This window comes from Apteryx rowi, unplaced genomic scaffold (genome assembly GCF_003343035.1).
Source record: "Apteryx rowi isolate R43461 unplaced genomic scaffold, aptRow1 scaffold_71, whole genome shotgun sequence".
NCBI lineage: Eukaryota > Metazoa > Chordata > Aves > Apterygiformes > Apterygidae > Apteryx > Apteryx rowi.
In genome coordinates, this window is record NW_020450994.1 from 1317860 (window position 1) to 1332210 (window position 14351).

General features: G+C 35.1%; 1 protein-coding gene across 1 annotated transcript in view; it reads right to left on the reverse strand.

Annotated features, from left to right (window-relative positions):
- Positions 1 to 3468: 3468 nt before the first annotated feature.
- The window catches only part of SPEF2 (sperm flagellar 2), a 62951-nt gene continuing 52068 nt past the window's right edge, over positions 3469 to 14351 (reverse strand). Inside the window, exons 28-33 of the mRNA XM_026087219.1 lie at positions 13660 to 13889; positions 4796 to 5988; positions 4476 to 4693; positions 4179 to 4387; positions 3965 to 4088; positions 3469 to 3844 (exon numbers count right to left, since the gene is read on the reverse strand). Of these exons, the coding sequence (XP_025943004.1) occupies positions 3469 to 3844; positions 3965 to 4088; positions 4179 to 4387; positions 4476 to 4693; positions 4796 to 5988; positions 13660 to 13889 (2350 nt within the window). The remainder of the gene's footprint in view (positions 3845 to 3964; positions 4089 to 4178; positions 4388 to 4475; positions 4694 to 4795; positions 5989 to 13659; positions 13890 to 14351) is intronic.

Here is a 14351-nt window from a genome sequence, read left to right on the forward strand (position 1 = left end):
AAGTGAAATTAGAAGGGGGAAATAAAACAGAGGCAGTGCCCTGGCATGGCCATCCTCTGATTCAGGAGGTAAGGCATAAGGAATAAAAGTATAGAGAAAACATCTAACTGGGGAGTCAAACATTTTAGAAACGTAATATAAGGGAGAAAGGTGTTTAGGACAACCAGCACTTACTGAATGATACTATATTTTAAGCATAATTTCACAGTCATCCTCAACACCTTTCTCATACACTGCATTATAAGCAAAACAGCAAGCTGTGCCATACAAAGGAGAAACTAGAAATGAAGCGACCATGATAGTCACAGACAGCTCTTTAATAGCTGAAAATAAATGAGCAGATGTATTCAAAAATGTAAACATGAATTATTTTGCATGACTCCCCTAACTCTGTGGAGCCCAAATACAGATGGAGAAAACTGCTAAGATGCCCATTCTAATTATTGCTCAAGGTATTAGTAATACATACATTTTATGCAATTCACAATTTCTAGAGCAGTAACAACTTGCTAGAAAGATTGCATGACACTTATATTGGGTATGCCATTTGGAACAAGTGCTATTTCCCAGTTTTAAGTGGGGTCTTTATGTCACAGGATTAAGTTAAATTACTTTCTGAACCATTAGCAATTATTATTCAGACTTTTGATACTTCTCTACCTGACACTTTCTATGCAAGCTATGGAAATTTAGTCCAAATGAAATTATTATACATTGGAAGTACAACTGGTTAAAATAATCTACTTGAATAGTAGTTATCAACATGGGAGCACATTTCAGGAAAGTCCCACTGTCTAGAGTCTGCTTCTGGTTAATATTTTGTTACATGACCTAGGTGACTGAACAGAGAATGAACTTATTAAACATGTAGATATCTGTATAACTGGAAAGGATAGCAAGCATTTTGGAGGAAGAATCAAAATTCAGACATATTTTGAAAAATTAGATGATCAAAATCATTAAGCAAATGTCACGGGAGATACGCTTTGAGAAATAGAATGCACAAATTAATATGCTTATTATATTGCAGATAAGAACAATCTGGAGAGGACTTCAAGCACATTAGAGAACAGGATTAGAATTCAAAATGAACTTTACAAATTGGAGATATAGCCTGAGATAAACAGGACACTAGTCAATAAGAATAAATGTGAAGTACTACATGGAGCTAACATAATAATGAACTGTATCAGGAACCTGCCCCGTGTCAGGGCAGGAACCTTACTGCCAAGGTAACAGTTCTGTAGAAAAGGCTCTAGGGATTACAGATGCTCACAAGCTAAAAGGAGTAAACAGTATCACCAGAAAGTACATGGGAAGATGCTGGAAACAATYCGTCCATTTTTCTCAGCTCTGTTAAGGCTTCTGCTGGAGTGCAGTTTTGGAACCTGCAGATCAAGAGGAATGTATGCAAACTAAAGAGGACCCAGGGGAGAGCAGCAAGAATCGTCACAGGGTTAGAAAACATGGCCTGAGAGGAAAGGTTGAAGGAATTATGCTAATTTTATCTATATAAGGAAGACTGAGAGAAAACATAGCAATAGTTTTCCAGTTAAAACAAAATGTTACAAAAAGAATGATCATAATTACTCTCAATAGCCTTATAATCAGAAGGACAATAAAGCACTAGGGAAAAAAAATAAATCTAGAGTGGAATATTTTACAAGCTTATAAAAAAGAGGGACAAATATTAGCTATAGATGGTATGACTAAACTTGATCCCATTTCACTGCAGGGCTTAGACAAGTCCTTGATGTCCCTTTCCAATTATTTTTTATGACACTAAGATTTCTCTGGTATTTTGCCAAAAGCAACGTATCCAGCATCCTCAGTCCTAACAGTACAAAAATATGATGCTGCCCCAGAGAGTCATGGAAGTGACTTCAGTATTATTAGGTTCGATATGCTTTTGTTTGTTTTTTGTCTTCTGCTATTGGACTTTCTGGTACATGTTTCCATATACTTTTTCTAATCTCATCACAGCTGGAATCTTCCCATTTGAAAATCTCAAAGGGAAATATTGACTATTATGAGACTCGGGAGAAAATCTTTAGAATCAGCAATGCTAATCTAATAAGGCATCCTCTATAATACATATCCTGTTGCTTATTAGCTAAAGTACAACTAAACATTTTTGTTATCTGAGAAATCACAAATACAGATATTTCAAAGATGTATATTTTATAATCTACCATCTAATGCTCAATACTGATTTTATGTTCTGATCCCAACAAATTACCTGACTGGACTAACACCCCTTAATGAAGCATTCATTCAAAACCGATTCTATTTCTGGCATAGGCAACTATTTAGACCTAGAAGTAGCATGAATTATATAAGATACATATGATAAAGATATATATAACATACCTTCTACAATTACTAGACATGTCATGTCTTATACTGAAAGTACAGAGCTTATCTTGATTTAGAAAAGGGTTGATTTAAGGTGAATGACCTCAAATTCCTTTCTCCCTAATTATGTCCAGTTCATCTTCATGTTGAAAGGACTAAGAAGTATCATTAGGGATTTTGCTTTAGTTTTCTTTTCATAGAAATCATTGCCTTTGCTTGATGGTAGGAATACACTCTCTTGGTGTGCTTTTTCTTGATTGGAAATTAAAAAGTAGAAGGTTGCATTTAGAACATTTAGAAAGTAGAAAGTGGCAAATTATGAAATCAGAAACTTCTCTGAAATTCTTATTCTCAACTTCCATGATAAGAATAAAGATACAGCATTGTATTTCCTTTACAGGGAAAAATGATGGTTCAAGCTGTGAAGTATATTAGTCATATCCTGGCTACAAGAGTATTTGCTGTGGGAAGACTGGCTTGAGCACTTAGTAATCAGCAATAGAAAATGGCTCTGTTCTGCCTCTGTATGAAAGTCTTGTGAAGGACAAGTCTGACAAAAATCTGTAAAAGGTTATGTTAAACCTTACCCACAACAGAATAAAAAGTAGCAAGGCATACAAATATAGAGAGAAGCCATGACCCCAAATTCATAGGCTACAGAGGTCAAGCAATCATTTGACAGAAATAATGCACTGATTTTCTACCCATTTATCAAAAATAAAATCAGGGTTTTCAGATTCAATGAAAGATTGAGACTAAGATAACAGTTAGCTCCAGTGGATACAATGTATTATGTCTCAGGTAAGAGCAATAAACAATCAGAAGTTATGAGTCATCCCTCTGTCGAAGTGCCAGCAAGGTCACAATGTACTCCATTATTTTTGTTCATTGTCTTCAGATTTGTGTCTTTTGGAGTAATTGGGTATATAAGAGCAAATGTAAACAGCTAATGGAGATTCAGCAGTGAATATGCACCCAAAAAAGCCATCTTTTAAAACTGCAACATTATAAAATAAATACAAATTTTACTCTCACTTATCTTGCAAGACATTCTTTTAAAATATACATATATGTTACAAGAATGATTGTTAAGTAAAAACTAAGAATTTTCATCTAATCACTTCCACAGTGACTCTCCAAATCAAACTCAGAGGAGCAATCTGATTTTCCATTTATTGTCATATCATCTGCCTGTAGTCTTCTATTTCTCTGCCAAGTAGTATTCCACAGATGAATAGCTTTTTTGGGGTCAAACTTTTTGATATCCGGAGAGTTCATCTGAATTATCATAAGATCTGTCACACTTTCAGACATTAGTTTAGAGTGAAGATGCATCATGGTGAATTTCATTTGACTGAAGCCTCGCTCCGTTTCAGCTGAACTTGCAGGCAGCGTTAGGATCAAATCTACCAATCTCAGGATGTTGGGATACTTCTTTGAATAATCTGAATTCACTGAATCCCATGTCAAGGTCCGGATGTTCTGAAATCTAAAAAGCACAGTAAAAAATATTTTTATGTATCACTATATACATTTCCATAATCCTTTTCAGTATGCTCTAGATACTTCTAAATTGTTAAAACAGACACAAATGCAGTATCCTTATTACCTGTTATATAGCTCTAATTTCAACATGCTCCACTCAGTTTCAACTTCACCGATTTTCACAGAGGCAGCTTCTAGTATGACTTCATAATGTTTAGTCAAGACAGACACTTCCTTTTCACCAAATTCTATAACAGAGACAAAAGAAAAGTATTTTTATTCTTTAAAAAAATTTAGAACATGCACTTCTTGAAATAGCCACTATCATAGTTCTATACCTTGTTTAATTTTGTCAGGCCATAGTTTAAAACTTCCAATAGTAGTTGCTCTCAAAACATCTTGACTTGCATCGCAAAAACACTCACTCAACCTCTTCATCAAATTACTTAGTACTTTAGTTCGTACTGATAAAATATTTCCATTCCCAACAAGCTGGTAACCATGAAAGTGCGGAATAGTCTCCATCAAGCGTTCCTTCGGACCAGCTCTGAAAGATAAAGAAGGCAAAACAATATATAAAACTCTTTTGCTATATTCTAACTTAGATCATGGCTCAGTTGTTAGAAATAACAGACCTTGTTTGATACATGTGGAGTGTTTCCAGCGTTGACTGCACAGTTGCAAATATATCTGCAATGGAAGAGTTGTGATCCAGAGCAACACGTAACAGAATGTTGAGGACATTAATGACATCCAACAAGAAGTGAGAGAACTTGACTATCTCCATTTTCAGAAGGACCCGTAAAAGGCCTTTGACTTTTTGCTGATTTGAGGCTCTTGAATCTCTTTCAATCTGGAAATCAATGAGGAAAAAGAATGTGCCAAGTGTGTGGACCAAAATTAGCCATAGCGATTAATTTTTCCTAATGGTACATCCAATTTTTAAATCGATTACCTTACTCAGATGTAGAACAATTGCAGGATAACCTTTAAGGAGAATTTGGAGAGCTGTTTGTAGACGAGCAAGCCATTGGGAGCCTCCAATGCGAGAAGGAATAGCTGGGCGTAAATTAATGGCTTCATATGTGGCTTTGAGATTGTTCTTATTTAGAGGTGAGTTATGATAAAAATAATACATATTTTTCAACACACTGCTTAAGATATTATATAGCCGAATATTTTTCAGTGCTCCTTTGTAAGCCAGTTTAAGACGGTGAGCAAAACAATATACTGATTGTACACAAGGCTGAATTTCCCTCAGAAGTTTAGCTACGCCATTGTTTTCTCCTACCATGACATCTGTCCCATCACTTCCAAACCCAACTAATTTTCTTGACCAGTCTTGGCTTGCCAGATTGAGCTGAAGATTTATTTGTAATGTTTCCTCAATTGCATTTTTTATGCTTGAAGCATCGGTTTTGTGAACAGGTTGAACCCCAACAATCTGGCAATGGACCCTTCCTTCATTTGCAAAACGTACATAGACAACGGCAGCTGCTTTGAATATACTGTCTGTGACACCATCACTAATGAGAGAGAAGAATTTACATTTCTCCAATTTCTCTTTTAAAGCCCTTCTTTCTACTTCAGCAATAAAATGTATAAACATTCTTGCTGACTTGTCATTTCTAAATACAGAACCAATATCCACTCCTTTCATATCATCTAGTTTGCACATCCAGTCAAGGTCTGTAAAGGGACGTCCAGATTTAGCGATAGCATGGCATGTTCTAAAAATATTTTCTACTCTTCCTAATGTTATGGCATTCATACTCTTCAACATCTGCTCAGCAGAAGCTATATCTGGCGCAGCAGTACTGGCAGCTTCCATGCAGTTAGCCCAGGCATGAGCTTCACTACTCTGGTGTATATTTATAAATTCAAGCTTGAAGTCATCAGTGCCAGAATAAAAATTATGTACGTTTTCCCCCAAATCCACATTATGCTTACGACACAATGCACAGAACATTATCCCCCTTTCATTGTCATATTTTAACCAGGAGTATTTTGTTAGCCATATTTTTGAAAACTGGAGATTCTTCTTTGTTCTCTGGGGTTCCAGATCTTTCTTGTCTTTCCCTTGGTCACCAACTTCTTTCTTGCTAGAAGAATTACTCTTGCCTTTAAATTGCTTCAGTGCTCTTATAGCTATAATTTAAAAAGAAACAACTAAATATAAAATAGTTTTTATTTCCTAAAATACCAATTTTATTTTCCTTTTTTCTTCCACATTTTTTGGTTAATTTAGGACTAAACCGTGACTTGGAATAAACAACCGTAAAAGGGAACAAGGAAAACTGAAATCTCCTCTTTCATCACTTGAAGGCTGCCCGGGACCCATGTAGGAAATGCTCAATTTTAACTCCAAGTTCCTTTTGACTACCAGAGGTTTGTCAGAATCTGCAACCAGTGAAATATAGAAGTATCCAATATCATTTTGTGAAACAGAGAAAAACTGAGCCAGGAAACAGAATTCAGAATGGTCTTTCAGGCAGAATGTCTCCAGAAGATACTGCTGAGGTCATGAACCTTTTGTGATGCCCATTGTACCCAACATTAACAGAAAAGCTTACTTTGAGCAAGTGCACAAATACATAAAAAGTACCTGTCTCAGAATGAATAAGATGTTCTATAGTATACTTAGCTGACCTGATCTTCTTAAAATATATTTATCTGCAGAATGATTTCATTACTGCTTTGAGAAAAGCTGTATAAGCTTCACATTTTGTTCTCAAAATGGAGACATTTTCAGAATGTTGAGGTTGTTCTCTCAGATTGTTCTCAAGATGGTCATTCTCATATTTTGTAGGAGAAAATGCCATAAACTGACATTTTTGAAAATTCTATCTCTAGAACTCATGAATCTACTCCTTTTGGTGGACAATTTAATGATTCCTTTAGTCCACAGTTTGCATAATTTCATGGCTTTGAAAAGAAAGCACCCAAATAGCTAAGACAAATTCCATGCAAAACTGAGGCAATAAACCTTGAAATCTATTCTTTGGGAAACAGTAGAACTAAAGCATTAAGGAAGTGACCTATGAGCAATCTATCTTCCCACCCTCATTGTTGTGATATGTACCTCAAGAGGCAAAATCAACAATTAGATTAAGCTAATCATAGGAAGTAATGTTGTTTCTGGTACTTTCAAAGCTCTTAGGCAAAAGACTCCTTGTACCCAATTCTTTTCTATTTTAGAAGCAGGTGCAAATTTTCATATATATGTTAATATATATATATAAATATATATTTATATATATATATGAATTATAAAATTTGTGAGAGCTGTTTGTTCCCATTGTAATCTAAATGACAGTTTGTCTATTCCATTCTATTCTGAGCATCATGAAAGGCTATTAAAAATATTAAAAATGTTAAGAACATGTAGTTCAGATATTATCAGTGTTATTCCATTATCAGTGATTCATTTAAAGAGCTGTTGATACCTCATGAAAGAGTAAAAAAAACATTCTGCTTTGAGCTAGCAGCTGTGGTCCACATGGAGAGCAAAAACTGGACCTCCACAGATGCAGTTTCTGAAATGTGCCTAAGTAGCACATCCAGGACGAAAAAGAGAGAAGGAGAAGCATTCTTAACACACAGTAAAGATCAAAAACCTTTCCTAACAGTAGGCAGCTGTAAAAACTCAAACATCGGTGAAAAAAAGAGGATTAGAGGATCTGCAACTGCAGAAGTGAGAGGGTAGAAGGGGCAAAATGGTTGTAACACCCCTATAGTGCCTACTGCTTTGTGAGGTGTATGGGAACCAGTGGAAATCTGCTGCTGACGAGATGAGAAAGGAATAGGGACACAAGTAGGTGCCAGACTTTCTGTCAACACCTACTGACCACTGTCAGGGACTAGAATCCCCGTGAGGTGAAACTTCAATTTTACTAACACTTTTCAAATTCAAATTTGTTTAAAACACAAGGGTTAGAACACTTGGAAAATGTTTGGGACATCATGTGTTTACAAGTCATCAGTTGTATATGTCTTCAGAAAGATAGCATATTCCACAGCATATTAGAGCAGTAAATGTATAGTTAAGAAGCACAAATCATCAGATCAAATCTATAATCCATTTAAACTATGATGACCTCTCTGAACCAGGTTTCAGTCATTAAAAAGCCTCCCTCAAGTAAATTCTTACCATGCTTACCTAAGGAAATGAAGGTTATGCAATCATATTGCTTAAATATCTGTACATCAATTTGTCTGTCCGCCAGTTCCCCCCCACAGATAATTTTAGAATCCAACAACCAGTTTCAACCAAATTTTTCAGTAGGGTAGAGATGTGAAGTTCCTATAAATTTCTTTCAAATCTGTTCCAGCTTTTATCCACTCTGTTTGTGGCCAAGAAGCAGTAGTCAGCATACACTCAGTTCCAGACCACACACAGCTTACAATGCATCTCGGCCCTAGCTGTGCAAGCAGAAAATGTAGGTAAGAGAACATGGCAGAAAGACAACAGCTTTATGAAATGAGGCTAAGGGACATAGAAAGGAACAGGAGATGTACTAGCAGGAGGAATTTGGGAACAAGGAAATGGGCTGGATTTATTGCAGTGGTACTCTGGAAAGAACACAGAATACAAAAGGAAGACAGCCTTCACTGCTTATGAAGCAACTTGTTTTTCACATAAAAGTTTGTCATCAATGAAGACAAAGGGAAAAATAATGTAAAAAAGACTACATAAGGTAGAACTGTTTTTCATTACAATCTTTCAAAGTATCATTCAGTATACAAAAGGTGACATTCACAAATATTTACATATGTTTCAATAAGCAGTGCAGCAACATAATAAACATAACATGCAAAAAATTAATTGAAGAAATAAAGATTATGACAAAAACTAAAACTGAAAAATAAACTATCATAAAAGAAAATTAAGAACAATAGCAATATAATTTTACACTAGATGTGCACCCTGTGAACCAGGGCAGTGGCACTTTAAAGGGACAGAAGGAATAACAAGCAATCATGTGGCCTCAAATACAAGACATAGATATGATATAAAGGAGTCTATTTTCCAAAGATTCTCAGTAAACAGCAGTAAAATATTTTGATTTTAAATTTCAGTTTGACGCTGCATGAAAACATTTGCCCAAACCGCAGGAGACTGTAGGAAAGGGAGAGATTATAAATGTATACAAGCAACAAAATATGAAGAGACTGTAAATCTAGACTAGCAATGAGTATTATGTTAATATTTTGTTCCCTTTCCATCAAATTTCACTATAATATTTGAACATATTCCTGTTCCCCTTCATTTTCACTGAGAAAAGAATTTCCATAGCAGTTTCTAACTAGATGTTTGTATGAAAGATCTACACAAGTTACACACCAGAATCTGTGGCAATACTGTAATGGATGAACGAGTGAAATAAACCCTTCAGCTAGATAGTCTAAAAGCTAGTCATCTGGGATACTTCTGTCACTAGGGAAAAGACAGGCATCTCAAGAATATGATTCATTCCCTCTAATTATTGAGATAAATCATCCCCTGCAGGTGAATCTCACTGTAAATATTTACTTCATTTCTTCATTAAGGACTACTACCGATTCTGAGGTGTTACATGCACAGTCTTTACTGATTACCAAGAGCTGGGATTTTAAATTTAGAATCACAAAGAGTAAGATATGCCTGATTCTGCACAAATGCAATGAGGGGAAAGGAGAGGTCCTTTGTCACGCTGCTTGGGATCTTAATGCTTGTATATATATATGTATTCAAACGCACAGATGCATATACAAGCATGTTAAAGATGTTTCATAAAAGTAATTAAATGCAAAGGTTTTTGAGCAGTATAGAAAGAAAAACAGGCATGGGGTTCTGAAATTAAATAACGTACATGATTTAGCAAGACACCCTACAGCACAGGTAAGTGAAAATACTAGTCAGTAGAATTACCATATTTGCCATTATCTGTAGGGAGAGGTACTATATTTATCCTGGGCTTTTGAGCCCAAAGGTTTAGGCATTTTCTATCTATATAATTTGTTTAGTAGAAGATACTTCTTTGATCTATAAATGTAGCTTTTCTTATTTTCAAGTTTTGAAAGAAGCACATTGAAAACAAATCTAATCTTAGGAAAGATAAAAGCTAGAGATGCAGAACTTATTTCTGTGCTCACATGTGAGCTTCACTGTCTATTCCCATCAAATTCAGTTGATGAGCTTACAGTGCTCTTGAACTGTCTCTACAAAAGTGCTTGGGAAGGGATAGCATAACCTGTAGGCATTATTCATGGTCAGTGTGCAATTCTTTCTTACTCAGCAAAAACTTCTACCAAAAAGGCAAAATTTCAGTGGAACAAGATGCACAATTTGATATGCTTATCTATTCCAAATACAGCAATATAGTAAAACTCAATTGACAAGTCGACAATGTGAAAATGAATAGAAATAAAATTTAGTCATTGTCTGTTCTGTATAGTTGACAAATCTGGAATCATAAGGTCTAGTAGAATCACTGAGGACAGCTCATATCTTAGCAGGCTAATTTAGTTTTTTAAAATAGGCATTTTAAACAATTTTTGGCTGTTGGATTTAGAAGTGTTTAAAACTTTTTTGAAGATTATTTATGATGAATAATCACTCCTATAGCTAAGCTCCATTCCTAAACTGGAATGGTTCATGAAGATCATGACTGTGAAAAAAATAATACAATTAAAAATATGCTTGTGTAATTTAGTCATAAAAGGGAGGATAAAATCTGGGATAAAATCTATTTTGGTCTGTTTGATAGTGCAAAGAATTACCAAAACTGGATTCACTGAAGCACCTTTAGAACAAAATTGATAAATTCCAGATGTATGCTAATTCAATTGACAATAGATGTGGAAGAAGATAGTGTTGAAAGGAATCAGAGGGGGAAAGATCTAACAGATGGTTAGTTTAATTTTGATGATAAGAACAGAACACATCCAAAGAGAATGCAGAAAACAAAAGAAAAAAACTGAGTGTTAGTAGGTAAATTTCAGACCTGACACAGTTCTTCCTATAAAAAACGAGCACATTCCTCAGGCTATATATTAAAGTCAAGGAATTGATTGAAAAAGTTAGTGAAATGAAGAAATACTGCAAAGCCACATTTAATTAGGGCAACGGCACCCAGAACAATGAAAAAAACATATTTAAAAATTTCCTTATCAAATGAAAGACTGTGTCAACAGGTAGGAGGATCCAGCACAGGTCATATATCTTTTGTCCATCGGTGCTTAGGATGGTGAGTAATGTGTCTCCATGGAGAACCAAGCGTGCAGGATAGAACAAAGTTGTCTATGATGCATCTGCAGTTCTTTAATACTTTAAATTCCTAGGAAACACAAAACTGTTCAGAAGTTTTAGAAGTTTTTTTTTTAAGTCCCCAACTAATTGGCACTCCTGTTTTGTCTTTCATTTTGGCAATTTGTTGAACATATCTTGAAAAGGCATCTTATTGACATTTGGCAAACATCCTTTGAAAAAAAGTTTACATGTTTATTTCTTCCAAGCTAGTGGTCTCTCCTTTGTTACTCTTTCTTTTTTCTTTCTTGGTTTTCTAGATAAATTGAAAGATTTCAATTATTTTAAGTTTTTCCTTTATGCAATCTCCATAATGCTATAGAAAATCAGCCTAATATTCCATTTTCAGAACAACTTTAGGAATTTTGCTATTTACATAGTACAGAATATTGGTAGATTCATTTTATTTAAATATGTAGACTTTCCCTAAAGCCTGTCTCTTGTGCTCCCATCATCTCACTACCAGATTTGAAGGCACGTTTAAGAGTAAAATCTGTAGTGGTAATGTCTGCAGATACTTATTTTTTGCTATATCCTTCACCTTTACTGGTAAGGTTTCTGATGGATTTCTATTATGAATAGTCAGAGGATTGCTCATGCAAGTAAGAATTTGAGGAGTAGTGTGTCTTTGGCAGAAAATCTAGGTCTGTTGAGATATTCTGCAAGAGAGGGGTTATTAGTGGGTTATTTTTTGGTATCTCCTTTAGAGCTGCTGTCCAACAGCTTCAGTCCAGTGTACTAGAGTGCCAGCATATAAAGTGTGGAGACTCTATAATGAAGAGAAGTGGTTATGTTAGGAAGCCTGGGTTGTAATTTATTTGATTTTACAATGTGCAGGAGAATGGGAGAAAGTATTTTAAAGATGACTTCCACAGCTTGTGCTTCACTTCCTAACTCATATGTCCAAAAAGGTAAATACCTTGATTTAATAGTAATCAGACAGTGAAAAATGATGCTGCATGTTCTTGAGGACCTAATTTTAAATAATACCATTCCTTATCCTTGTCCTAGAGAGCAGGAAGGGACAAGAGAGGGAGCTGCACATCTCAGCTGCTGTTAGGGAAGGCCAGTGGAAGACCCAGTGAATATCTTATGCTAGAGGGTATTTGTCTCCTACTTCACATATATATTTGCAATTTGAGCATTTAGATGTATTATATACTTAGAAAAAATAATGTTTCAGCATGAATCAAGATGAATTTCTTCTATCTGTGCCTGACCAGGAAGTTGAAAATATTGAAACAATAAAGGTTCAGGAGAAAGCAGCTGTCTTGTGCAAGATATCTCACTGTAATAACTGTGCTTTGGTATGTCTGTCTTTGGTATGAAAGATATGGTCTGCCACCAATAAAATTATAATACAAGCCTCCAGAGTTTGGAACCTATTATGCACTATCTAATGATTACAAAAGTAAGGATTTTTAGCTTCATGTGGCATTATATATGCAATACTAGCTGTTACTTTCATTCATTGGAATGCTTACACACATACATCTGTTCACCTACGCTACAGATAAAAGGATATACATCTCTTTAAAGGAAAACTGTAACCATGTTTCTGACTAAAATGAATTCATGTTGAAAAGGTAAATGAAAATTTTCCATAAATATATATGGAAAGTATTTCTGAATAAAGGATCAAATTCAACTTCAGTGTGCCTCTGTGGCTTTATTATATCGGAAAACTTGGATCCAAAATTGTAAATACATATTTACGTATTGCATCTTGTGATCTTAATGGCATTCATTAATCTGGAAGACTAGTTGTAAGGAATCCCTCTGCAAATATGCTTAACTACTTTCCATCTCACTTTAAAATGCTTTACCCATATTATTTTATAGTGTTTATATAGCAGTATTAAGTTTTGCTAGAAGTTATTTTCAAATGTCCTAACCCTATCGTTCCCATAATTAGAGTGTAGGTGCACAATAAACTTACATACAAAAGTAAAAATACATGTCTGAGTGAATACTTGCAAGTTACTCAAAATAACTGGTACAGGCTGACTTGAAGAATTCAACTGATGCCAAAGACTTAAGGTTACAACCAAAAATTTGCTTGGGCCCAATATAATAGTTTCATAAAAATACTAGTTTCATAAAAATGTATTTTAAAATAATTCAGCTTCAGTCTTCACTGAGATCTGAAGTAGTAAGTGAATTAAAGACTTGCATTTGAATTGATCTGTACCTCAAATATCCTGAGAACTTTTGAAGTAAGCATGATATGTACAGCTCTTAAAAACATATAACATACAGAGATACCCATTAACAGAATATTACGTACATGGTCTTGAGGATACAAAAGCGCATAGCAAAGACACTAAAAGCTTTCTGGTGTTCTGGTATTTCATATTTCACATACAATATTCTGCATTATGACTTTGCTTTTATATGTAGCATAATCTTTAATTGTAGCATGATCTTTATCAGTATAGGCAACTAATGTTTAGCAGCTCCTGGCAGTTATCTTAAATTCTAATTAGGCATCTAACAGTCTTGAAGATGTGAAAAAGAAAATTTCTTCTTACCTTTAGGTGCCATCTGTAGAAACTGTTTATGAAGTGTAGTAAGTTGGGACATAGTTAGAGTACTATTTTCAGATGTCTCTACAGGTGGAAGACGTGGTGGAAGAACACGATCAGGAATTACTTTTATATCACTGCTGATGAAGAAATCTGTCTCTTCTAAAATCATTTCATATTGGATTTTGCTAGAACTTTCAATATGGTGTCGTGCAACCTCAATCAGCTTTTCAACGCTGAAAATGTAGATACAGAAAACAATGAATACTTTTTCATACGCAATGGTCATAACTTATGGTGAAATTTTAATGTGTTTACACTCTGGTAGCTTCCCTAGGGTAAGAATTACAAATCCTCTGTGTGAATTCCATACTCGGACAAATCATTTGCAAGTGCAGCCCTCCTATGGCAGCAAGAATTGCCGAGACTATTGTAAGGATTTCAAATAAAGACAGATCTGAGCCATAGAAGGGACTTGACAGAAAAATATGAAAGGATGAGACTTTCTTAATTCCATCAGTTTTATGGGGTGGGGCATAGACGTTCAGGCTGTAATCCTCCTTTAGCCCATCTCAATACCCTGTCCTCTGCTCTGCCCTGAAAACCTAGATCTACAGAATACTTTCTGGAGTAGCATTCTGAAGAGGCATATGAACTCCCGTTACAAGTGGAATACGTATGACTTACACAGGGAAAGA